This window comes from Melanotaenia boesemani, chromosome 5 (genome assembly GCF_017639745.1).
Source record: "Melanotaenia boesemani isolate fMelBoe1 chromosome 5, fMelBoe1.pri, whole genome shotgun sequence".
Taxonomy (NCBI): domain Eukaryota; kingdom Metazoa; phylum Chordata; class Actinopteri; order Atheriniformes; family Melanotaeniidae; genus Melanotaenia; species Melanotaenia boesemani.
This window is the reverse complement of record NC_055686.1, coordinates 24,865,662-24,891,906: the sequence shown is the minus strand read 5'-3', so window position 1 is coordinate 24,891,906 and position 26,245 is coordinate 24,865,662. Positions and strand designations below refer to the sequence as shown.

At 39.3% G+C, this 26,245-nt stretch overlaps 1 protein-coding gene across 2 annotated transcripts in view; it reads left to right on the top strand.

Moving 5' to 3' along the window:
- The window catches only part of LOC121640329 (phosphofurin acidic cluster sorting protein 1-like), a 56,029-nt gene extending 30,341 nt beyond the window's left edge, over window positions 1-25,688 (top strand). Inside the window, exons 2-24 of one of the 2 annotated variants that reach the window (XM_041986042.1) lie at window positions 140-227; window positions 1,182-1,271; window positions 2,165-2,290; window positions 5,035-5,179; window positions 5,264-5,355; window positions 8,511-8,588; window positions 12,273-12,332; window positions 14,112-14,272; window positions 14,843-14,936; window positions 15,623-15,703; window positions 15,917-16,038; window positions 17,028-17,163; window positions 17,506-17,610; window positions 17,695-17,801; window positions 18,629-18,783; window positions 18,994-19,104; window positions 19,192-19,294; window positions 19,378-19,420; window positions 19,512-19,554; window positions 19,648-19,789; window positions 19,998-20,236; window positions 21,359-21,478; window positions 21,582-25,688. In XM_041986042.1, the coding sequence (XP_041841976.1) occupies window positions 140-227; window positions 1,182-1,271; window positions 2,165-2,290; window positions 5,035-5,179; window positions 5,264-5,355; window positions 8,511-8,588; window positions 12,273-12,332; window positions 14,112-14,272; window positions 14,843-14,936; window positions 15,623-15,703; window positions 15,917-16,038; window positions 17,028-17,163; window positions 17,506-17,610; window positions 17,695-17,801; window positions 18,629-18,783; window positions 18,994-19,104; window positions 19,192-19,294; window positions 19,378-19,420; window positions 19,512-19,554; window positions 19,648-19,789; window positions 19,998-20,236; window positions 21,359-21,478; window positions 21,582-21,700 (2,560 nt within the window). In that variant the 3' untranslated portion in view covers window positions 21,701-25,688. Of the gene's footprint in view, window positions 1-139; window positions 228-1,181; window positions 1,272-2,164; window positions 2,291-5,034; window positions 5,180-5,263; window positions 5,356-8,510; window positions 8,589-12,272; window positions 12,333-14,111; window positions 14,273-14,842; window positions 14,937-15,619; window positions 15,704-15,916; window positions 16,039-17,027; window positions 17,164-17,505; window positions 17,611-17,694; window positions 17,802-18,628; window positions 18,784-18,993; window positions 19,105-19,191; window positions 19,295-19,377; window positions 19,421-19,511; window positions 19,555-19,647; window positions 19,790-19,997; window positions 20,237-21,358; window positions 21,479-21,581 lie in introns of both variants that reach the window. The other variant, XM_041986041.1, reaches the window with a different exon arrangement.
- Window positions 25,689-26,245: the final 557 nt, after the last annotated feature.

Below are 26,245 nucleotides of genomic sequence, written 5' to 3'. Positions count from 1 at the left end.
GAGCTAAAAAACTGTTTTGTTTTTCTTTCCTTGAACGAATGTTTGTGTTGTGGAAAAAGCTGAAATCTGTGAGGAATAATTCGACCTCTGCTGATTATGTTTTTACATTTATCGTGTTGTCATTGTTTGTTTTCCACAGGCTCTTCAACCTGACCCTGAAGAAACTGATAATGCTGAAGGAGCTGGACAAAGACCTCACCTCCGTGGTGATTGCTGTCAAACTGCAGGTGAGAGACAGAAACGATGGAAGTAAAACTGACGGCAACTGGAGGAAAAGGTTCAGGATAAAACACGTTATTAACTTGACATAGTCATATTTCTGAGAGGGTAAGTTGTAAAAAACACAGTTTTGAGTTGTTTGTAAGAATAAAGTAACCACAACCTGATACAAAACAAGCGCTGCTTAGTTCTTTTTATCTTCAATTCAGCAACTATTCCTATAGCTTTAATGAGCAGCATTATAGGACATAAAGATTTAAGATTTCTTTCCATCGAGTGTGCCAAACAAGAAAAGCTGTATGTGCTTGAATGTTGCTGAACGTACCCAAAAAAAAAGTGTCCCCTCCGTTTTCTGTCCTCCACTTTTCACTTCTGTAAAGTTTTTAATTGTTTTGTTGAGTCAGGTTATTGGATCTGGACACATTTCTTCCTCTTTATTTCACAGCCACAACACTTTCTGTAACTTCTCTTAATTAGGTTGCTCTTGTCATTGAGAGAGGTAGCACTAGGCAGCTGCCAGCTTTACTCAACTGTACTTGTGCGAAAAGGTCAATACTTAACAGCACGAGGGCTTTCTGGCAGCAGACACAGCCGAGTGCGTTGAATTTAACGTGACTTCAGAATATGCAGTTTTCAGTTTGTAGGTGTGTTTTCACTCTTGATTGCCTTTGACTTGTTTTCTAGCAAAGTGAAGCTGTAAATTCTTTGCAGGCACGTAATTATCTTAAAGCTGTTTGATTTTCTGCGATGCTGTCGTCACCTATTTGTCAATGTCTCTTCTTTGCCTCCTTCTATCTCAACCTCACTCTTCTTGCTTGAGTGTGAGTGATGAGAGTTCATTGGTCTAACTCTGCTGGAAATAGACAGGGCATGCCATTAAACATCATTCCACCATCCCCTCTCATCTTCTGTTTTACATTTGTATTTATTCTCGTTTTCTCCTCCCTGCGTCGCTTCTTCAGGGCTCCAAGCGGATCCTTCGCTCCAATGAAATCCTGCTGTCCTCAGCAGGACTGACAGAGACCGACCTACAGCTTACCTTCTCCCTGCAGGTATAGACAAAAGTTCAGGGAAGCCGGGGACCTGACAGTCAAAACTGAGCCATGACTTTGCTTTTTAAAAAAATGTTAAACACACACACACACACATAACAAAAGCTCTGTAAACTGTTAGAGTAAAACAATAACTGTCCTGCACACTGTAGCTAAAATATGCACACAAGGAAACATTCTTTCTGTATTTCATTAAAAATTTAATGTAGGGATATGGTAACAAAAATCCAGTGAGACCTGTAGAGACTAACTTATGATCAGGTAAAGCTTTTATGTCTATCAGAAATCATCATAAACACTGCAGTTCTGGTCTGGAGATGCTGTTTGTTGTAAAAATGAACCCCACATACATTAACACTACAAACTTGCAGTCTTGCAGTGCTCATTTCTGTGCAGCCAATGTACTTCCCAGTCAGGTTTCTTCTGCTCCAGATCTTTCCCATTTTCCATGATTCTAAAAAGGTCAGGGAGTTTCTTTTTCTGGATCTCACTGGGTGCACTGAACCAGACATTATACATTATACATTAAACTTTGCCACCAGAGCACTGTAGAGAGAAAGCCTATTAAATCAAGCAGCAGCAGCCATGTCATGGGTTTGAACATTGTTCCAGGAGTCTGTTTTGTTCCAATTATAGTGCACCCAGTGAGATCCTAATGATGGGTTATGTCATAGTTCGGATGTGACTAAGTGCTTTGACGATTGGGGACGCCAGAGAAAATCCAGCAGGTGATAAAGCCCTGTTCACCACACAGCTCAGATATGTCTAATTATCAAGTCCTGAGAAATGGATGTAATTGGTCTGTCAGTCTGAATCCAGCTCAGTCACTTGCTTGTCAGTCATTTGTCGTTTCATCTGTGCATGTTTTTGATTGTGCTTGTTTGTACCTGCAGTACCCACACTTTTTGAAGCGGGATGCCAACAAGCTTCAGATCATGCTGCAGCGGCGGAAGCGATACAAGAACCGGACCATCCTGGGCTACAAGACTCTGGCTCTGGGGCTCATCAACATGGCCGAGGTATCATAGTGCCGACAGCCAGCATCTGTTATGCTGAGAGCTGTGATGAGGACTTTCTGCCATCTAAATATTAAGTTATATACACAGTTTAGAGTTTTTTCTGAAATGTAGCTAAAATGATTCATCAGTTATTTGGTGACATGATCAATTGTGTGTAGATATCTTTTTTATTTAATATATTTACTTATAACCTTTTTTCTTTTTTTTTTTAATAGAAAATCTTCTTTTCATTCAAAGCGTTCAATTTATTCTGATGCCTATCAAAACATATTTAATGTTAACCTTTGTCCAAACTCAATTCAAGCGAGTGCACTTTCAAATCCGACGCTAGGTTTCAATCTTTGGCGGAGCTGTCCCTTCCTGGCCCACACAAATGTCGCCATAAATCAAACTTCCAATTAAGTTGGAGCCTTTTCTGCCAAAAGCTCCTCATGACGTCTTCCCCCCACAATATGAAGATGCTCTAAAAGGGCTTGTGATTTATTGAGTGTGTCTGTACTTGTGTGTATACACGGGGATGTTTGTTAAACTTTATGAAACCCCCGGTGGCTTTCACAGGCTGTGTAAAAGTGAAGTCAGTATTATTAACTGTAAAATACTTTAAACCAACTGGTGATGGCAAAACAGAGAGAATGAGTACATACTTAATCATGTAGTGGTTTTGGGCTCACGGATGTTTTCTTGTTAAAATAATGTAACCAGGCAAAGAAGATAAGAGTAGTACTAGTACATGTACTGAGCTGATATAGTACATGTCATCTGAAATCAGGCTGCCAGTTCCAATAAAAAGTCTTCCCTACCTAAAAAAGGGTGCAGCACTACTGTGTTGATGTCTGTTGGCTGCTTAAGGCTGTCCTTGCTTGTAAAATGAAGTCCAGTTTTATGCATGAAGCTTTTTATGCTGACAGGTGGAGTGAGAAGTGCTCCACAAAGGGGCAGGACACACAAATGGAGACTTGTTCGCAAGAAAGGTTCAAACCCATTTCCTTCTGAGTCAGTGCAGAAATAAGTCTGTTTGCATTTTCTACCTGAAGCTCTGTGTGGGTCAGAAAGTTCATATATCACAGATGCCACACGTGCATTGTCAGGGCATTGAAGAGATGTTACAGTTTCCACTGACCCAACAAGTTGCAGGACAGAATTTACTCTTTAAAAAAAATGTTTTTCTTTTTAATCATCCATTGATTTGATTATAAGGCTATAAAATATAAACTGGTCAGATATATTTGTATAACTAACACAACTTCTAGAGCAGGGGTGTCAACCTCTGGTCCTCGAGAGCAGCTATCCTGCAGGTTTTTGTTGTTTCCCTGCTCCAACACACCTGACTGAATATGCATCATTGTACAGGACGTGACAACAATCTGTTGGTTCCATTTAACTTGAATCTGGACCGGAGTTTCACACACTTGTTCTAGAGTAATGCCTCTGCACTGCTTTTTTGTCCAGCAAAGAATAAGTAAAAATGATCACATTTTAACGGCTGAACCAAGAGGTAATGGACTATTTGGAGATTAAACCCCTTAATTTCTCCTAACTTTTTTGCAAAAGTTATATAAACCTCAACTTATCCAATTTTTTTCACAATCTTAGCTAGCTATGCCTCAGTGTTTATCTTGCTGTTTCTCCACAAAACTGAGTACATAACACGGTGCAGTAATAGAAAGTGGGAAAAAATGACTTAAATGCTCTTTTCTTGTAATAAAATGACATTTTATGAGAGAAGCAACATAATGGATTCAATCAGTGTAGGCTGTAGTTTAACTGTGAGCTCTTTTTAAGTGGTTTTGAAAAGCTTTGGTGCAATTTTAGTGGATGAATCTGCAGTAAATCCATCAGTGGGTTCAGTCTCTTCATGGAGAAAAATGGCAAACGATAAAAACCCGTCAAATACCATCAATGTTTCTCATTAACTATGCATATCATGCCGTTTGTCAGATTTGCATAATTGTCTTTCTGACTGGAAATTGGTTAAAATTAGCAGCTGCAGGGAGCTTCTGAAAGCTACCAGCAGCATTTGAAATATCTGAAGAGCCCCAGCTGAACGAGTAGTGTCCCTCTTTAATCTGTGGCTACGGCTGTCTCCATAATAAGCTGCTCAGACTTCATTAACTCAGCTGCTGTGACCAGACTGCTGAGAGAGGCTGGATGTCATTCAGTTAGATACACAAACATACACACAGAGGCTGTGATGCTGCTGTTGGATGCAGACACACAAAAAAAGAAAAAGATAGCCTCACATGTTTACGTCTGGTTTTGTTAAGCCTTGACTGCTATTTTTGCTCATGTTCCTCAGCCTTCCTCGTTGTATTATCTTTCACGTCTCCACATCTGCTTCGTGTCCTTTCTCACGTCCTCTTATCCTTGCTCCAGTCGGCATTCCTCCTCTTCCTCTGATGCTGTTCAAATGAAGTGTGCTGTTTGGTCTCCATCCTTGCTATCTTGTCTAGGAGCGCCATGATTAAAATAAGTTCTGACTCTTTTAGTTTCAGTTCTGTTTGTGCATTGCTTTTTTGCATTCAGCGTCTCATCTAGGAAAATGATTGCTTCCTGGAGCATGTCAGGATTTTAGTCACATAGGTTTAGTCTCAGAGATGCAAACATAATAAATGTGTGGCAGTAAACTGGTTTCTCATTTAAACAAAATGTGTCACCTAGAATTTTCTTGTCGCTTTATGCAGTGAATATTATATTTTTCTTGGACTAAATGATTTAATTAGACATGCTCTTTTTTCATTTTGAAGGTGATGCAGCACCCCAGTGAGGGCGCCCAAATCCTGGGCCTCCACAGCCAGCTGAAAGATGCCTCTGTACCAGTTGCAGAGGTCAGAGTCTACTCCCTCTCCAGCCAGCCCATTGATCATGAGGGACCCAAAGCAAAGATGTCTGGTACATACATACTCTCACCACATCTGTCTTTCCTCACTCTATCCTTTTATTCCTTTTCTTCAGTGGTTCTTCCTTTCTCTCTAGATCGCTCTCCAGACATCGACAACTACTCTGAGGAAGAGGAAGAGAGCTATTCATCAGAACAGGAAGGCAGCGATGATCCTATTCATGGACAGGTATGTTTAGAAGAGGATAACAATATTTAAATGCATCATTTCGTAATTCTTCTGATATGGTGACATGAAAATAATTCCCAACTCAGCTATTTTTTAATATGTATCCTGATTAGGGCTGCAACGATTAGTCAACAATAAAAAATAGACGACAACGAATTTAGACTTCGTCTTCTAATTCTATTTCTGCTGAGAGTTGCACAATGCACAATAAAGTCCGCCAGGGGAAAAATGTGGTGGCGGACTAGGGAGCAAAACGGCGGCAGAGAACGTCAAAAGTCTGGGATAACTTCCCGTTAAACTTACAAAATAAATTAAATACATGGGATATTTGTAAAGGGGACCTTGTGTACCACGGAAGTACGTCTGCAATGCTCGAACATTTAAAGTGGAGGCATGTCGAACTTACATAACAACCTCATGCAAGATTTCAAAGCTGAAAGTGAAATAAGATCCATTTATAATAATCATGAGATACATAATCCAATTGGTCGACTAGTCGTTTTAATAGTCGGTGACTAATCGACCATCAGAATAGTCATTAGTTGCAGCCCTAATCCTGATATTCGGCTTTATTTTGCCTTGTGCTGCCAGTTTTTAAAGTTTTCAACCAGTTTTATTTTCTTTACGTATAAATGCTGAGTTGATTTTTTAAGCTATATTTCCTTTTTAAAACCATCTGAACAGCACAGATCATAAATAATTTCAATTTAAAGTAAGGATATATCCCCAAAAAAAATTTCCATTTGATTTAATTTATATGATTCAGTTAATCCCTGCTGGTTTTAGTGTTCATAGAGCCAACATACAGGGATGGTTTTGCAATCTTTTTTGCTTTTCTTCCTTTCTCTTGCAGTGTCTGTATGAACACACGCCAAGCTCACAAACAAATTGCTGTAAACATCAGCAGTTTGTTTGTGAGCTTGGTGTCTTAATTGTGTTACCTTCTGTCTCCGAATATGAGTGCGAATGTGAGGACTCTCTGGGGATGTGAGGGGGAATATGTGCCCATCGGAGCGAGAGATTGAAAAGAACTGGTAGACAGTAGAGAGAGATGAGACGGGAGGAACAAGGCTTGGAGGGGCAGATTGAAAGGACGGAAAGAAAGAATAGAAGAATGCTATGTGATTGAAGGGAGAATAAATAAAGGATGGAGGAGTGGGGTGGAAGGGTGAAGACAGACTTTACAAGGAGTCGAGAAAAGAGGTCAAAGCTGGGGTTCACCCTCAACTTAAAGGATGACTCAGCATTTTTATGCTTATTAAAGAAGTAGTGCACACAAAAATGTGTTTTTTTTCTTAGCTGTAAACAACACAGTATTATTTAACTGTGATGAAAACCACCTATACTGTTGATAAAAGTAGTATTTTTTTTTTTTTTTTTGTTTGTGTATTTAAATTTTGTGGGTAAAAACTGACTTTGAACGCCCCCCTACAGGGTAAAGCCAAGTTTTGTTTTTCGTGATGTAGACCCGTACAGGTGCTTCTCTGTCACGAGAAAATTTTAAAAACCTCCCAGCCCCTCCATCCAGATGCAGATAGGCAGGTCCTCGGCTTGCAGGCATAGAAAACCACGCCCACCAACACATATAAATGGTGAAATTGTGTAGATTTGCTACTTTCAGGCCTCTATTCTTTCAGAGTTTCTGATGAAATATTCCTGCAATTGGGATCAATTAGTGCTTTTCAGGGGAGTAAAAGTAACACCGGACTTTATTCTTTACCTGCTGATCCTCATCTGGCACCAGACTGCAACTTAAATCGTAGCAGCGGCACTTCCTGCAGCTGCCACAACAGCTGACCCGAAAGCACGCAACGTTTCCTCTTAATGAGAGCGGTGGTGACCTAAGCCCCTCCCCCTCCACCCAGCTCCAAATCAGGAGATTTTCACCTCTGCTCCAAGACCAGACTGAAAGCTGCCACTGGCTGATCCCGCCCCTGGCTTGCTGCCATTAATTAGATATTAATGCCGATTAATTAAGAGTATGGACAAAAACTTTCTGTAAGATGTTGTCGACTCTTAATCAGAGAACAGCCGGATTTTAAAGTACGTAAAATGACACTTTTAACTTTAGGTCTGTTCAGTTTTGGCCAGGAATAGTTTTTTATTTCTTTTTCTACTGTTTTGAATTAAATATAGTTAAATGCTTTTTATCAGATATTATTAGAGCTTGAGTTTACAATATTAATGTCTGTGTCTATTATTTGATTTAGTTGTCCACTAAAATACGTTTAATTAAAAAAAGTTGCTGCTTGGAGCAGATATTATGTGAATTAAATGTGATTAGTCAAGATTAATATATTACAAAGCCTCTAAATAAATAACTAATTTTTTTAATTGAGTCCAACCCCTAAGTTAATAGTTTTATTACCATTTATCAGGCATCATGATATTTGTATACGCATGTCAGAAATGGGCGAAAATTGTCAGAAATGTCTGAGTCTGGAACTGACGGGCTGGATCACTCATTTTATACATAAGACAACATGCTGTACATGATCAAATTAAACAGACAAGAAGATACTTACACAAAATAGACTTAGAAGACATTTCTTAAATATTTTATAGTTCTAAACATTACAGACATATGACTTGTAACATTAAAGGATATTGTAGTGTTATTCAACATTGCTCTCATCAGTAGATGAAGTTAATAGCTTAACTAAACATGTCTTCAGTAATGTCTGTACTTGCAGACTTCACTAGAACATCTGATGCCCGTCTTCCAGTTAAAAACAAGTCTAGACAACATGGGGAAAAATGTCTTGCAAACAAGGCAAATGAGAACGAATGGTTTGTTTAGTAGGCTGGGCGGATCATTTTACACTATGCATGCAGTTATGTTTGTCTGTAGCATGTATGGAATGCAAAATAACCCTCGACATGTCAGCAGTGCAGTGTTGTTTTTTTGGTTATAACAGCACAGAGAAAATCTTGTAGTATAAACAGGTTGATTGTTTTGTCTTCTCTTGGGATTTGTATTACAGTAAGAAATATCTTGTGCATCACTACCTTCCCCCTATAAAACAAAAACAGGAATAACCTTCAAAACACTATTTGTAATTCTCTCTCTGACTTTTGCTCACTTTTGCATTTCTATTCCTGATGTCTGATATTTCTCTTCTTCCATCTTTAATGTCTTTTTCTTCTTCTCTCAGTATCTATACGACGAAGATGAAGAGGTGAGGAAGAAGAAGCCAAGGCGTAAGCTCCCATCCAATGCTGCCATTACCAGAGTAAGAGAAAAGTCCTGACCAATTCTCTCATTTCTCCTCGTTCCTCTGTCTGTTACTTGCTTTTCTATCTCCCTGCTTGTTTTTGTCTCCAAAGCAACCTGCTTCATCCAATAGACCTTTCGAATAAATCTGATGCGACTAGACTCAAATGCAAATGTCCCCCTTCGTCTGCGTCTCACCTCAAATCATTCAGCCTCTGCTCATTTCTTCTCCTTGTCAGGTCACGCCTCCCACCGCCCCCATCTTGATGGTTTATCCATAAATCCATTTTCTCAGTCTCTATACACGCAATTCCAACCAATTTCCTGGGGGGAAACCTTGAGACGAGTCACCACAAGCACTCATATTAACATTAACCACATCCTGGTATGCATGGACACACAATGTCCCATTTTTCACATGCACAGACACATGCAAAAAGGGACACTGGTTAGCAAGAAAAAGTTGGCATTCCTTGAAATGCCAAAAAGTGCTGCAATTTTAACAGAAGAAAAACATTGTTTCTGCTTTGAATGTGTGTGTGTGGGCACACTTGGAGTTTGCGTCAGGGGGTTATTAATGGAGCCCTCCTGTGGAGCTCACACACTACGCGCGCTTACCACCTGCACCGCTGCAGGTGGAAAAAACACACACGTGTTGCTTATGAGCACACACTCACAAGGCATTTCAACAGAGCGTCTGCTCTCTGCAGCACACACACATGTCCAGAATCTAGCATAAAGTTGACCCTTTGCTGTCAGAAAATGAGCACAGCCTCTCCAAAACACTCCTACACTCTAAACAGCTACTTGAATTGTTGATGAAAGCTTTGCTCGTGTTGTTTTTTAATATAATTTGTTTTTTTGTTTTTTTTTTGGTCTTCTTACACCCATGAGAACAATTATGATTTTTTTTTTTGCCTCTAGCTGTTTCCCACGCATTCACATACCTTTGTTTTCCCCCGTAGAAAGATAAAGATGAATCTCATTTAAAAAGAAAAATGCTGCAGGTAAAAGAACCAGATCCTTGATTTGACTATTTTAATGGCTACCATTTTTTTTATAGTTTTAATCCATTTGTAATGTTTAAGAACAGTGGTTCTCCAACTTTTTTATGACACTTACCACCCCGGGATCGAAACTATCGAACTCTCAAAGTATCACGCGATCTGCTGGCGTGATCAAAGACCACTGAGAGATAATCTCAGTCCTCTCATACAAGAACAGTATAAAAAGTGAGAAAATGATCAAGGATGGAAATACATTTATAAGCAAAGGTTCACTGATGCACTTAGCAAAATAATTACTTGCACTATAAAAAATTTAGGTGCACCGGCACAATTTTACGTGCATGAACTTGCACATGCACGTGGTATTTCGAACCCTGTAAATTACCTTTACAAACTTAACTTCTTTTTTTGTTTAAATATCTGGTTTCTTAAGAATTATGTTGAATTTGACCAGCAAGTTAGTTAGTAGAGAAGCTGTTACCAATGATACTGGTGAGAAGAAAACTCGGTCCCTGAATCAATAGATGTTAAATTCAGTCTCAGATTTGACTCTCCATCCATCCTCCTGTCTTTCGTTTTTATAAAAACAAGTAAAGACCAACCCTTTTATCGCTAAGTCTCGCAATTTATAGAATACACAGAGCATGAAGACAGAGACTTAACTTCGTATCTATGATGCTGTTATCTGGAGTGCTCCTCCTAGCTTCACCCGAAAGTGCAGATCAGTAACTCTCCCAGTTTTTGTGACATTGGTTGACCATGAAAAACCCAATATATGGTTGTTTTCATTTGATAATAAAAAAAAGTATCCATAATTTACAGATTGTGCTCTGCGTAATTTATAAATTGCTCTAAAATTCATCAGTGTACCACTAGAGGAACGTGAGTACCACCAATAGTTCACTTACCCAGTTTGAGAAAATGTAGTTTTAGAATAATACAAAACCACCAGAGGAGGTGGTTATTAGTTATAAATTAACTTTCTTCTTGGCTGATTTTGTCAGAAAAATGAGGTGTAGAAGCATTTGGAAGTCAACAAATGACAATGTAGTGATGTGCAAATAGAGATCATGATCTTATAAACGACATTGCAGTGAGCAATGTTGATGTTGTCTTGCATGTCAGTTCAGATCAGTGTCATTTAGAAGAACGTGTCTGTTTGAGCAAATGATTTCCTGAAAATCAGTGTTCCCCATCACATGAGAATTTATAGTGAGAATTCCTCATTTTGGTGTTTATTAAGGTGATTACACATGAATAAATAGCAGATTAAATGATATTAAAGAGGAGCTACCTTCATACTTCCATTGCTTTACAAGCCTTGCTTACTATATATGAGGTAATCTAGTAGTTATCAGCATTGTCTAATTTAATATTTTGCTTTTACATTTAGAATCAGTTAACATGGCTTTAATCAGCATTTTTGGAAAAAATAGGAACTGTCACCTGAGTCTGCAGCTCCCTTGTTTTGAATTCATGTACAATTATATTCAGACTATTGACAGTTTCATAAATAAAGCAATATTCTGATTGTTGTACATATTGTATCTTATTCTGTTTTACATGTCACAGGGTCCAGTTAAATACTCACATTACGTTGCCCTGCAGTGTTGCAATGTTTGCGCTCATCCAAATCTTTTGTTACATCTGTATCCCCACAACACAGAGCTTAATAAAGCCTTTTTCACCTCAGCCACCTTGTTTGGCACTGACTGGAGAAGCCTAGAGTACATGTTGTAAGTCAGCAGTTTGTGTTAAACAACGCTGTGAAAGCCGTGATGTACTAGTGCGATTAAGGTGTGTACATGCCAACATAATATGGATATACACCATGTCTTTATTTAATTTTAACTTACTCTAGATTTGACCTTATTTGGGTTAAGGTCATCAGAAAACGATGGTATTGTCATGTTCAGAGGAAGATCTTATTTGAGTTAGGATGGAAATATTGCTGTGTGATCAAAAGTGACCCATATTTTTTAGCTTTTGCAGGTTTGCTGCTGCTAATTCGTACCTTGGTCACTGCTCTCAAAGCAGTAAATGGCTTCAAGTAGCTCATTTAAGCTTTACAAATCCATCAAACTGCACCTTTTCTTGCAGACAGAAACACCCTGCAAATAAATGGTCAATGTGGCAAAGCATTTAGCATCTAAAGATGGAAGATTGAACCTTGAGGAAGCACTGACGGCAGGAGGCAAACACAAGGAATTCATGACCTTAAATGAGTCATAATGTTCATATTTAACTGCTGGATGTGGAGGGGAGGAGTGGAATCTGAGCCAAATATATATATGCAAAAGAAAATAAGCAAGAAAAATCACGCTGCTCAGCCACTCTTTTTAAGAACTAAAGACAAAATATCTTGCTTCTGAAATAGCTTTGTTTGTTGCATGACTAAAAAATGCTTTGCAGTTAGGCAAACATACATAGCAAAGAGACAGTTCGATTACTTTAATATCTTTCACACTCCCACATCTTCCACTGTAATAACACTGGACACAATAGTAGCCTCTTAAATATCACTTTTCCTCTGCAGAAATGTCCTGATGCTGTTTCCATTAACTGTCGTCGTTTTGAATTATCAAGCGTGAAAAAACCAGCTCAGAGTTTAATGTTGCTTCTGTCTCTTCCTCACAAACACACAATGTTAACATCTATACTCTGTGTCTCATGTTTTCCAACATCCTCCTCCACAGCAACCCAACATCAAGCAGAAGTTTGTCGCCTTGCTGAAAAGGTTTAAAGTCACAGATGAGGTAGGTTCTTGTTTTTCTTTTGTCCGGTCCTTCCCCTCCTGTTGCCTTTCCCAGTCCACCTCACACGCAGGTTTCAGTGTATTTGCTGCTGAGGTTTTGTTCGAGTCGACATGTATTTCAGTTTTGCTTAGATGACACAGAGATGTGTGGGAGAGAGGTGGCAGAACAACTGAGAGTCAGATGGCAGCTAAAAAAAAAACAAACGTCATTTAAAATAGAACAGAGGTTCGTGTGTGTGCGTGTGTGTGTTGTAATGATTTATGTGTTTCTGGATCTGCATCACAGTCTGGGTGTGATTAAATTGCTTGTCTGTTATTGTCCAAAATGTGTGTTTTTCTTTTCTGTCTTTACAGATTTTTGTTGTTTGCATTGTTTATTACTTTGCTGCTGTATTTTTTTGTTTGGGAAGGAGGGGGAACTAGAAAAGGGAGAGTGTGAGGAGAGAAAAAAAGGAGAAAGATACAAAACAAAACTGCAACAACTATACAATCAAAGCAGAAAAACAAACAACTGCTACAAATGTGGAGAAACTTGACTTCCTCTGAAAGAAAATAAAGCAATCATCGAGGGCTTCTATAAAAAGACAGACAAACAACAGCACATGCAATAAGATTGCAACAACATTACTGTAACGACTGGTATTAAACCTACACAACAAAACTGTGACTGTACAAGTATGCACACTGGTGAGTGTGTACCGAATAAAGGGAATGTAGGGCTGTTGTTTCTGGACATTGCTGAAAATTAAAAGTGAATGGTTGTTACTGTTGTTTAATTCAGAGGAAAAGGTTAAAATGCCACCGTTCCATTGAAGAAAACAAAACAAGAAAGAGGTCCACAAACACCCCCACGTCATCTAGGCCCAAAATCATTTATAAAGGACTGAGTCTAAATGGAAGTCTTACTTATGGTCCGAATTTGTTATGTGGAATTTTCCTGCATCCGTTAAGCGAAAGAGATGAGGTGGTTAAGCACAAATTCATGTGTAACTTGCACATCTATGATGGCACTGTTGATGCTGAAGATTAGATCGGGTCTTGGAGTGGTGCATGCTCCCACCCAGATGTTTTTCATGGAAGGCTTTGCTGATTTCAGCAAGATGTTTAAACTGTTAAATACTGAATGAACTGTAGAATAAAACATACAAAAAGGAAGATGACCTGCTGTTGAGCAGCTGAAATTCTACACCAAGGCAAATGATTTTACTTACATTCAGTTTCTTCAGGAGGGCTGCAACACTGGATGCAACCAACACAATGTTAAAATGTTCCTTCCCAAACTTTTTTTGATGGGTGCTGCTGGCTTTAGATTAAAGATAATTAACAAATATATGAACGTGTGTTAAACCCAGCTGAAGATTACTGCCTTAACTAAGCTACTGTGTCCTGGTTTAACGATTAGTAGAGCTATAGCCGAGCTGTTTTACATATTCTGATAATAAACCGGTCTCTGTGGCTCACAAACATCTCATTTGCTTCTTATTTGCGGTTCATTTTAAACCAAATCTCAGCCTCCCAGAACTTTCTGGCAACATTTTGATATAATAAACAGAAAAATCTGGCAGTTAGTCATGTTGAGTATTATTGGGATCAACATGTCTCTCTTTATGCAAAGTGATTAGAGCTCAGATAGATGAGAGAGCTTGATATGTTTTTATAGCTTCTAAATGTGTGTACAGAAGTAATGGAAGAGGTAAATTAGAAAACTGATATGCAAAGCTACTATCTCATGCAGTCCAAGCTCCTGTGAGTGAGCTTGTCGCCTTTGTGTCTCACACAGGTTGGTTTTGGTCTTGAGCATGTATCGAGGGAGCAGATCCAGGAGGTGGAGGAGGACCTGGATGAGCTGTACGACAGTCTGGAGATGTACAACCCCAGTGACAGCGGGCCCGAGATGGAGGAGACAGACAGCATCCTCAGCACACCCAAACCCACACTGAGGTAAGAACAGAGGCAAAGACATGATGCTACTACATACACACTTGTTATTATACACACACACACACACACACACGGTCGTACTGGACAGATAAATGGTGCCCTGTGATTATGAAAACTGCAGTCAGTGAGTGAACATCTTCCTCTGAATTGTTACTGTAGAGAACATCTAGAGCTTCAGTAACAATTCAGAGCCCCCTGTTGGTCAAAGAGGTTCTTTGCAGTTGTTGACTGAAACAAATGGTTCAGTTAATTCTGCAAACAGCAAATCTCCTGATATACTTCACCTGAATTTAAGTTTTTAGCATATTTTTCATAAAGATTAGTTAAACAAGCTTATTTTAAATGATTTTCCATACTTATTTTTAGTCTTATGACACACAGTGGGATATATTTCTATTTCTATTCTTTTGTTTTCCAAATATCCCCTTCCTAAAAATGTAAGACAGCACTATTTTAAGATCTAAGGTGTCTTTATAAAGAGCTGCAGGTAGCGTTGTGTGAACTGAAGATGTATTAATAAATGTTTACGCAAGTCACTGATGATTGGGCTTTTTGTCACTGTTTGTTCAGGCCATTCTTTGAGGGAATGTCTCAGTCCAGCTCGCAGACAGAGATCGGCAGTCTAAACAGCAAAGGCAGTTTGGGTCGAGACACTTTCAGTCCGGTGAGTAGCTCTGACCCTCTAAGAAGCCGCAGTGCCTTTATCAGAAATTTCTATCATACAAACATGATGTCAGGCTGTGTGATTTCTTAGCTTGTGTACTGAGGAAAAAATTTTACACTTGCATCTAAGGAACATTAGCAGCACACGACTTCACTGATGGTGGGAAAAAATCCAAATCGAAAGCTGCAGGAAAGCAGATTGTAAACAAATGATCAGAAATGTTTCATGCTAATATTTGCTTAATGGAGCAGAAATCTAGTAACTCTTTGACAGTCACCATCTGCTGAATGAAAAGTGTTTTGATCTTGCCAAGTTGAAAGAATCTCTGCTGCATTCAGACGCAAGCAGCTTTGCTTCCTCCTTTTGTAATGGTGCTGAAATAAGCCTTTAGCTTTGTTACTAGTGTCGGCAAACACTATCTAAGACACGTGTTTGCAAGAAAATGCTGCTTTCACATGAGTAAATGGATTTTATTAGATTTATTTGTGCTACATACTCTTATATGGTGTAAAATTACCAGAGAACAAACATCCATGGGGCATTCCTTTCACACTCTCAGGTTGGTTGTGACGTTTTCACCTTAAAGCAGAGCGCTGTGGCTGCATAATGACTTCATTTCCTTTTATTTACTGAATCCTGAGTCTCATTGCACCCATCTGAATGTATGTCCTGCATGTTCCCAGCAGGGGGAGCAGCCTCCTCTAGAGAAGATGAAGCCTTCCCGCAGCCGCAACCTGGACGACATCCCATCCGAGACTGACACACTGGTATGAATTTCCCTGTTTATGTAAGAGTGTGATGGAGAAAGAGCTAATGTGGTGTTTGGATCTTAGTGAATATCAGTCTGAAGGGCATTTGCTGCCATCTGTGCTGCAAGTTTGACAGATTGAAGGAACAGAAAAAACAAAACGTGGAATGTGGGAGAAGATGGCTGTAAAATTTGTTCAACACTAACCATGTCTCTGCTGGACTCTTTGTAGGAACTAACAGATCAGGAGCTGTTTAATGAGGTGGGCCCCTGCATCCTAGTGTCAGTGGCGGAGAAACCCCGTACACCCCTAAAGAGCAGCAAAAATGAAATCCAGCCCATGTCGTCACCGAGGTAACAAAGCTACCAAATTAAAAACACTTGAAAATAAAAATATCACATGATTTCAAGTCTTTTTATTGATGTATCTTCTGGAGCTTTGAGCTGACATAGTGCTGTGTCCTGAGGTCACTCCCCTGTTTTATCTTTAAATTATGTGTTGAGTCTCTTTAGCTGTTGCCTTGCACTTATGCATGCTGGTTGTTTAAACAAACTCCTGCTGCTGTAGATGTAGTCCATCTAAAGTATAAAGATAAACTAAAAAAAAGGCTTAAATTATAGCTAAAACATGCCATTTTGACATAGTTATTGCTGGGCAGCTAAAATAAAAGAGTTGCATGAATAGATCAATGAATAAGCTTCCTGAACGCAGACACAAGGGTCCAAATAGTCAGAGGACTCCTGGTCTTATCCAAAAAACGGAGTCTACATCAAAGAGAGACATGAACAATCATATAAAAAATCACCCCAACAAAGAGCGGCTGGAAAGAGATGCTAAACTTTGGGTAAAACTCATTTGTGAAAGAAAGAGTAGCTAAATTAACACAAGGACAAAACTCCAATTTAATGCAAATGACCAGAATAAAAGAAAAGAGTTGTGAAAAGATCACAGTAGAAACAAATGACCACAAAAAGACTCAGACTTTATGAGAGACATTAGCAAAATGGGACAAACGCAAAGAGATCCACAAATCGTATTTGCATGGTTTGAATTTCTTCTTTTACTTTAGTTATTTAATCTACTTCTGAACAAGCAGGGGACTTTTTCCACATTAGTGCCTCTTGTTCCAAATGTTCACACTGAGTTTGCTTACGGACTTTAACGCTGGTCTGCTTTAAATTCTAGCTAACAGTTAGTAAATATTATTGTGTCTTGTGTCCTTTTCCAGGTTCTGGATTCCAAACTGTTTTAAAAGTTGACCTGATAACATTGATTTTTAACAGGTTTTTAACATTAATTTGTGGTTTGTTTTTTTTTTCTTTCTTTCTTTTGTTTTTTCCAGGCTAGACGGAGGCCACACGCCCAGGCAAAAACGTAGCAGCACTCCCATGAAGGAGCGACAGCTGTCCAAACCCCTCAGTGAACGTACCAACAGCTCAGACTCTGAGAGATCTCCAGAGCTGGGACACAGTACCCCGGTACGGGAGTGATAGACTAAATCTCAGCTGCAGTTACATTTGGTGTTTTAATGAAAAATTCTCTTCAGGATCTAATTATAAACAGCCTCATCCCTTCAACCCAGCACACAGAAATAAATCTGCATTTTCACAGAAGGATTTACACATAAAAACAGCTGCCTTTCAGAGAAGTACACGGTGGACGAGGGTAGAGCACAAAGTAAAGAAAACACACACATTCTGTTAATGTATGACTCACCTGGAGCTCAGAAATTAATAATGTATGTGCTCATGAGTCATGTAGAGTAAACGTGTTGCTGAAGGGGGGATTCATATTTTCCACATATTTGCATATGTGTGCAGGTCCTGAGGAAAGCCGTGTACGATCAGCTGAACCAGATTCTGTTGTCGGACTCTCCGCTCCCAGAGAGCCTCATCTTGGTCAACAGCACTGACTGGCAGGGGCAGGTAAGGCTCAGAGCTTTCCACAACAACATTTGCTGCTTGTTTTAATCACACATCTAACTTTTTGCGCTTGTTTGTCTGTGGCAGTATGTTGCAGAGCAGCTTCAAGGACAGAGACACCCGGTGGTCTGCACATGCTCAGCAGCTGAAATCCAGGCGGTGCTGTCTGCTGTCCTCACACGTATACAGAAATTGTACGTGTTCCTGAAAATCTAATATACATTCTGACTCATCACTCTCTGGTTCACAGGGAGACTCATTTTAGTCTTTTTTTTTTCCTGTTTTAGCCCTAATTTTCAAGTTCCTGTATTTTCTCTGACCTCTCTTCTTTTATGCATTTTGCCTTTCGTCTTAGCACACCAGACTAAATATCCATTAATGATTAAAAAGAAATAAACTCATATCACCATCTTCTGTTCCCGTTTGTACACGTTTTATTTTGTCTCTTTATTCTTAGATTTTATCCTTGTGCTTTTTTCTCTTATAAGTTTTTTTTTTTTTGCTTTCAGTTTACGTTATTTAACGGTTTTTCATTGGTATCTACGCTGTTTCAAGGCCACATGAGAGTGACTCTGGCAGACAGTGGTATTTAAAGATGGCTCCAGAAATTAAATGTCACATTTGAATATTTCTAAAAATAAAAAAGCCAAACAATGGGCACTCAAACACAAAAAGGCCTGGTGTTTTAATAATGCACAAAAAAATAGAGTTTAGACATATTACATATCATATTAATATTATATATATATATATATATATATATATATATATATATATATATATATATATATATATATATATATATATATGCTCTGATGGTTCTTGTTTCCATTAATCTGCACTTCATTGCGTTTATTTCCAGTTAAAATAGCTTTTGTTTTTTAACATTACAGTGTGTTAAAGTTTTGATGATTCTTTACAATCAATTTAAGTTAGTCTATGTAGCTCATACAAACGTGTGTGCTGGATGCACATTGAAGCCTTTCACCAACATCTCTTCCCTCTCTTTCTGTTCATGTAGCTGTAACTGTAACTCGTCCATGCCCAGAGCGGTGAAGGTGGCGGTGGTGGGCAGCCAGAGTTACCTGGGTGCCATCCTGCAGTTCTTCGTCACTCAGCTGGCCAATAAGACGTCCGACTGGCTAAACCACATGCGCTTCCTGGTGGTGCCTCTGGGTGAGCGAGCTTTTTTGGCTCTGTGATAAGTTGGCTTTTGCTCAGACAGATTCACACTGCTGAAAGGTTATGTTGTCATTCTGAATGATGATTTCTTTAGGTGTGAACATCCTGGTTGGATCTTTGTGCACCAAATTATCAGCATGTCTTGAAAGTTGGCACAGTTGCAGACCAACAACTTTTCTTTATTCTTTTTCCCACCTTTTTTAGGCTCACATCCCGTTGCTAAGCACCTTGGTGCCCTTGACAACCGCTATAGCTCCTCTTTTCTGGATGGGACTTGGAGAGACATGTTCAGCCGCTCTGAGCCTCCTCAAACAGGTACCACTCATTAGTCCCAATATATTAAATATTTCTTTTCATAATGGGTTTAGCACAGGTTCATTTAATTTGTTTTTCCACCTGCAGATCAGTTGGATGTAGCAGGAAGAATAAGCCAATACATAAGTGGAGCCACAGTGACACATCAGCTGCCCATCGCTGAGGCCATGCTCACTTGCAAACACAGGACGTGAGTGTCGATGCTCACAAACACAAAATGGACGGTGTTGAAATTCTAGATTTTCATAACCTGTTCTTTCTTTCCTTTTCTAGGAGAGATGAGGACTCCTACCAGAAGTTTATTCCTTTTATTGGGGTGAAGACTTAGACAACATTGCAGTGTTCTAACTTAAATTCCTGCTGCTCATCATCAGTATGTTTTCCTGACATTAAATGTTGTTTTCTAGGTTGTCAAGGTGGGTCTTATTGAATCGGGCAGCTCTCCAACAGGTGAATGTTTGGGGGGGAAAAAAGGTTTAACTTTGAGCATGACTATGTTCTGATTTAACTTTGGATGACCTTTTTTTTCCTTATGTATTCCAGGAGATCAAGAAGAGGGTGTGGCAGTGAGCTTGGCCGTCCCCTCCACGTCTCCCCCATCCCATGGCTCCCCTACAGGGATAATTAAAGAGGCAGCCACACCCCCGTCCTCTCCCTCCATGGGTAGTGTCCTAACAGCGCAAGGGTAAGACTTACCCCCCCCCCCCCCCCCCCCCCCCCCCCCCCCCCCCCCCCCCGTTTAATTTCTTTTTTCCGTTTTCAGATGTGTGTCATGTAGAAGTAGTTTTAAATTTATTTAAATAGGGCAAATCTGTTGCTGCAAGATTTAAGAAAAAGATAAATGTGAAACAGGGTGTTCCTCAGCAGAAATCATCAAACACTTTTGTCCTCAGGAGTCCCAGCATGTCTCATGGCGTGGACGCCATCGGCCTGCAGGTGGATTACTGGCTGGCATCTTTGGCGGAGAAGCGGCGGGAGGGCGAGCGTCGTGACACGGGCTGCAAGAACACTCTGAAAAGCGCCTTCCGCTCGCTGCAGGTCAGCAGGCTACCAGGAGGGGGCAACATTGATCCACAGACCCAGGTCAGCACCATGGCCATGACTGTGGTCACCAAAGAGAAGAACAAGAAAGGTGAGATGACAGTCCACATACTTTACAGAGATTAGGTTGATGTTTCATTCATTAACTGCACAGCTGTGTACACCTTTTGGCTGTAGTTTGTTTCACTCACAGCTGTTGCTTGAGTGTGAAGCAGGTGAATGTGAGGAAGATGGATGGGCTCGAAGCTACGCTCTCCTGCAGAAAAATCATTATATACAAGATTTTAAGTAGAAACTGCTGAATTTGGTGGAAACTAATGGATAAATAGCGGTGAAATTTTGCACAACTTTTATTTAAGTATAAGTATTTTTTATGTGTGCCTCAGTCAAGTATGTGCAGTTTTCATACTTCATAGTTCTAATCTGCTACATTGAAGTTTTTTTTTTTCATTTCTCTCACAAACTGCCTGAAAGCTGAAGTCACTGGTTACTTTTCTTATTAAATCTTTTATACAAAAATTTTAATGGCTAATAAAATATTGTGAAATGTTTTGCTCTAGATTAAAGTTCATAGTGGTGTGAAAAGGTGTTTGCCTCCTTCTTATTTCTTATTTTTTGCATGTCACTTAAATTTTTCAGATCAAAAAAATTAAATACACAAGTAAACACAAAATGATCTCTTGAATGAATCGTTGCTGCGCTCTTCACCACTGCGCCATGTTTTCACCATTTGTGGATAATGGCTCTCACTGTGGTTCGCTGGCGTCCCAAAGCTTTAGAAATGGCTTTATAACCTTTTCCAGACTGATAGATCTCAATTACGTTCTTTCTCATTTATTCCTGAATTTCCTTGGATCTCATTGGTCTAGCTTTTAAGGATATTTGAAACATTTAAGTGTGACAAACATGCAAAAAATAAGAAGTCAGGCAGGGGGGGAACACTTTTTTACACCACTGTATATAGAAGTAAAACATTATCTTAGTATATTAACTTGAACAGTAGAAGGTGAAGTCGTGTTTCCTGTTTGAAACATTTCGCTCTGAGAGGAAACCTCTTAATGCTGTACTTGTGTATTTTGTTGTGACAGATTTTTACATCAATTCCATTGAAGTGTAGTTTAAACCACACTCTAAATCAGAGTTACGTTTTTAATATGTTGTGTTTTATCTTATTTCTGTACACAAAAGCTTTTTGTCTCATTCTCCTTGTTAGTCCCCACCATCTTCCTGGGAAAGAAGCCCAAAGAGAAGGATGTGGACTCTAAGAGCCAGGTCATCGAAGGCATCAGCCGACTCATCTGCTCTGCCAAGCAGCAACAGACCATCCTGAAAGGTGACCTGAACACTTAGGAAGATTTGTTTTGTCTCATTGCTAACTTGACTCCTTTTTTTTAGTTTTCTTTCTGTTGCTCATGACCTGCTGTGTCTCTCTCCAGTGTCCATAGATGGCGTCGAGTGGAACGACGTTAAGTTCTTTCAGCTGGCCGCGCAGTGGCCCACTCATGTCAAATACCTACCCGTTGGACTTTTCGGCTACAGCAAGCCCCCCTCGTAGGGCTGAGCTCCATTCAACTCCTCTGACCCCTGACTTGACCTTCCTCTCTCCTCAGTCCTGTCTCACCTTTGTACACAGCACCTGCAGAGCTGCGAGAGGACACCAAGCTCACAGCCGGACATTTCCTTTATTTAAATCCGCTACAACCACAGTCGTCTTATTACAGTTGAGGGAGGAGGAAGAGGAAGGTGGGGTCGGGGCAGCACTGTTACTAGTCACTTTATTGCCCCTTTTTGTGTGTTGGTGTATGCAGTGAGTGTGCATGCACACGTGAATGTACAGTATGTGCGTAAGTGAGTGTGTTTATAAGGGGATCACAGCACAAGTTTATTAGCTTACTGCCATTTATGTTTCTGTTCTAAGGAATGCAAAAGCATGTAACAACTAACCAGTTTCAAGCCCTTAAAAGTCCACAAGAGACCCAATCCACAAGTGCATGCTCCAAACTAACACACACTACTGATGTGCCAGAAACGGTAACTCAAAATAAAAAGCAACGCGGCAGGGCTTCAGTTTGCATGAGCAAATGCAAACACAGTCTGTTGTCCTCACAAAGTGCAGTAAAACTAAAGGCTGGCATGGAAGAAATAGTTAAATTAAGTTAAAGGGCTTCCATGTCACAGTTTTATATATTTTCTCTGTATTAGAATGAGTCATTGGGATTTTTAATGCCAAAAAAAAAAGAAAAGAAAAATTACACATAAGGGTAAAATGCCTTTGTTTAAAGAATTGTGTTCTAGTAAAAAAAAAAAAAAAAAACACAGTTAAACCTTCCCCTTCAAGATGTTTTGTGATGCATAGTGCGAGTGTGTGTTATTGCAATGAGATCAGATTTTAGGGTGAGAGGGGGGCTACTTTAATAGGTAGTTTGTTTTTTTTTTATCTTAATTTGCTATGCACTTTTGAACACTTGGACCATTTAGGTGACAGCATCTGGTAAAATATAGAATAACCCTCTACGCAACAACTTCATAGACAACAGGACACAACAAACAACGTACATGTTTAAACAGTCCAAAACTTAACTAAACTCATGGGGACAGGATGGAAAAAGTGCTTTTTTTTGTCTCTTCTTGAGTATCTTCCCTTTGAGAATTTCCCATAATGAAGCACAATGCTATCGCCAGCTTCATTGGCAGCAAACTGGCAGCTTTCTTTTCGATCAAAATGTAACGTCTATGAGCATTCCTACTTTCCCTAAGACTTCTTAATGAACATTTATGAGGAAAAAAAAGACAAAAAAAAACAAGTATTTGGGTTTGTTTTGTTATTTCGGTGCTGGTCTGCCACATGCTTTCTCTAGGCTGTTGTCAGGTGATTAGTGAGTGTACAATAACCGGTAACAACAGTCTGTGTGTATGTGATGAAATAAATGTAATGTAGTCACTTTAAAAAGAAAATCTTTAAATTAAGAAATTTTATATCCTGTGACGGGGAGGGGGGGGGGCATGCATTTGATGTGTGGGTGTGTATTGGCACTGTGTGTTGATGTGGTCATTATCGATATCACTTATTATCAGATGTAGGCTGCAGAAGCTGCAGTGGTCATCCTCTTCACTTTGTAGCCTGACACAAGGCAAATGCTCATTTTGTTTTTCTGTTTTGAAACAGGGAAAAAAAATTCCCTTTTAAATTCTAAAAGACTAAACATGTATGCAAATTTAAGAATGTATTAGCATTATCAGTTTGTGTTAAATGTTTAAAAAAAAAAAGGCATTTCTTTTTTATGAAAAGCCTATGTCACTCTGCCTTGTGTCACCTGCATCATAAGACTCTCCATCACCACCGAAGTATTACAAAAATAGCTTTTTAAAATAGTGTTAAAGCCAGTGTCTTATTTTAAAGTAGTCTCTGTTAGTTTGAGAATAGATATGGGACTTTGTTCCTGTGTTGATGTTACAGTGTTACGGTTGTGATGTCAACAGCACGTCTCATCTTTCTGTTGGACAACCTGTCGCACAAGGTTTCACACTCAAGACTCTTGGAGCGCTCTCGTATGTTCGCTCTCTGTTCGTCGGTCACCACTGGGCAAACACCCAGTTGGACCCTGATTGTCCCCGCCCCCCCCCCTCCCCTTTTTTAAAGAATTTCCCAAAAAATCTGAATGTACCTAATTTAGTTTACATGTGCATCTTTGTGAACAACTTGTGAGTTTACTGAGTCGTAGAACATGATTTCTGGAACCTTTGGGATTAGTTGGGACAGCTGGTGGACTTTTTGGTTGCAGCTGTCAGAAAAACCTGTAGTTTTTTTTTTGTTTCTTTTTCATTCGCTGAGAAGCAGTAAAGGGCTTGACAGACAGATGGACTGACAGCTTCCTCTCAGAGGCTGGGTTCTAGTTATTCCTGAAATTTCTGTGAACGCTGATCTGTAGTTTGACATAGACGTTACTTGAACTGAACTTAAGCTGAAGGTTTCGTTCCAAATGTTTGTAAGAAAAGACACATGACACAAAAGTTATTTTTGTTTCCAGAAAGAACTACACTTCGAAACATTTGCAATTTAAACAACTCATGCTGATTAGCATAAATTAGCGTTAGCTCGATTTAGTATTTATTGGCTACGTTGCTCTAATGGAAGCTTTATTTTTAGTAAAGCATGTTTGTTTTCTGCATAAATATTGAAGATTTCCTTCTCAATGTTTTTATATAAACATTGTTTAATCTTAAGAAGGCTAAATGCAGCAATTATCCACCCAAATGTGCTCCTTTTAGCCCTTCAGTGCACATTAGTGGCTTTGAGCTCAATCTTTTGGTCACTTTTTGATGGTGAGTTGACTCAGCTGCTAAAGAGCCAGATATTTATTCACCCAAGGAGTTACTGGAAACCAAAACAGTGAAAAAGAAACACTTCAGATATGCTGCTATTAAGTCACTAAATATTTGGCGGATTTATAAATAAGCAGCAGTTTGCTGACCAGTTAGCCACGATTAATTAAAATGTTCCAAATTGTTTACATTGCGGAACGAAACCTTCAGATTTTTATCACTTATAAGTGAACCTGATGTGAGAAACGACTTTTATTTACCCGAGAAGCTCTGCCTTGTGGTGCTGTTAGATTATTCCAATGTTGGGATTTGTCTGTCATCTATCAAGTCCTCTTCTTCTTGTCCTTCTCAGACGGTGGGTGAGAGGTCCTTCCTCAGTGATAAAAAATTGGAAATATTCCTTTAAAACGTGTGGTAACTACCAAAACCAAAATTTTAAAGATTTGTGATTATATGCAAATGTTTGTTGTTTTTTGGGGGGGTCATGATAACTGAAAACAAGTGATCCTTGTTCTAACTTCATTTCAGTATAACACATTTTCTGCTGTTTCCTACAGCAGACTGATTGTTCTGTGTGTCTTCAGCTTGTTGCTGCGTGTTTTGAACCTGTACCTCCACCTGTGTCGACCTGTGTTTGTGACAATGGTTCCTCTGTCTGTGGTTAGAGTTTAGAAGCTGTTGGGTCCATCAGTGATCTCTGTCAGTGATCAGCAGTGTCTTTTCTCTCTGCCATCCTCACTAATATCTCCCTTTCTGTTGAGTGATTCTTCTACACAAGCTCACCTTTCTGAAAACAAATTCTCCACCCGTTCCTCCACAGCTTGTAAATCAGCCATCTGTCCTCAGAGGAGTGAGGTTTGCTTGTTAAAGCAATAGATTTCTGCCTGACAGAGTTCTGCTGGAAGCAGAACGTCCTGAGCTTGTGGACTTGTGAAGAGTATTTTGCACATGCCATTTTTTTTCTTTTCTTTAGCAGCAGTTTTTCTTTTTTGCCTTCTGCCTATAACAGTTATAATAAACTATGATGCTTGTACATATCAGATAGTACTTGTTATATTGTATTCTAGTTCTTTTCTTGGTTTTGTTTTCTTAATTTGACGTTTTGTAGTACTGCTTTTTCATGATTGCGTTCGTCAATGGAACAGATGTTAGGTGAACAGTGGACGTGTTCATTGTTTCATTTGTTTATTTTTAAATAAAAACAAATTCCTGGTTTGTAACACGGCCTCCTGATTTGTTTGTATGTTTTTCTCAAAAGAAAACATATTAGGTTAACAAAGAGAGCAAGATTAAGCCACAAAATGCAAACATTGCCACACCTTCATAAACTGAGCTGCGGTTAGCCCAACATATATTTTAATCAACATGCACATTAAAAAATATCATTAAATATCACAGATATAGTATTGATGATGCAGAGTAAGCTTAATTAAATGTATTTGAGACTAACAAACTGAATTTTGCATGATTAGAAGTACCAGAGTCAACCCACGGAATAGATAAACTAAGCGGCTGCTTGGGGCTCATGCTCCACTCAGGAAACTCCAAGATTGTTTATCATGAAAATCCCACACAAATAACTGGATAAAACAATTCCTGCCGCGGGCTGCATCCTCTTTCGAATGTTGCATAGCTTTTCTAACAGCAGACAGCTCTACAATCTTCATCTCAATTACTTGTTTACTCTGTCTTTTGTTGATCAACAGATGTGGAGGGCACATGAGGCTGCAGGAGGTCAGCCAGATAAATAGGTGCCAACCTTTTCAAAGTCTCATAG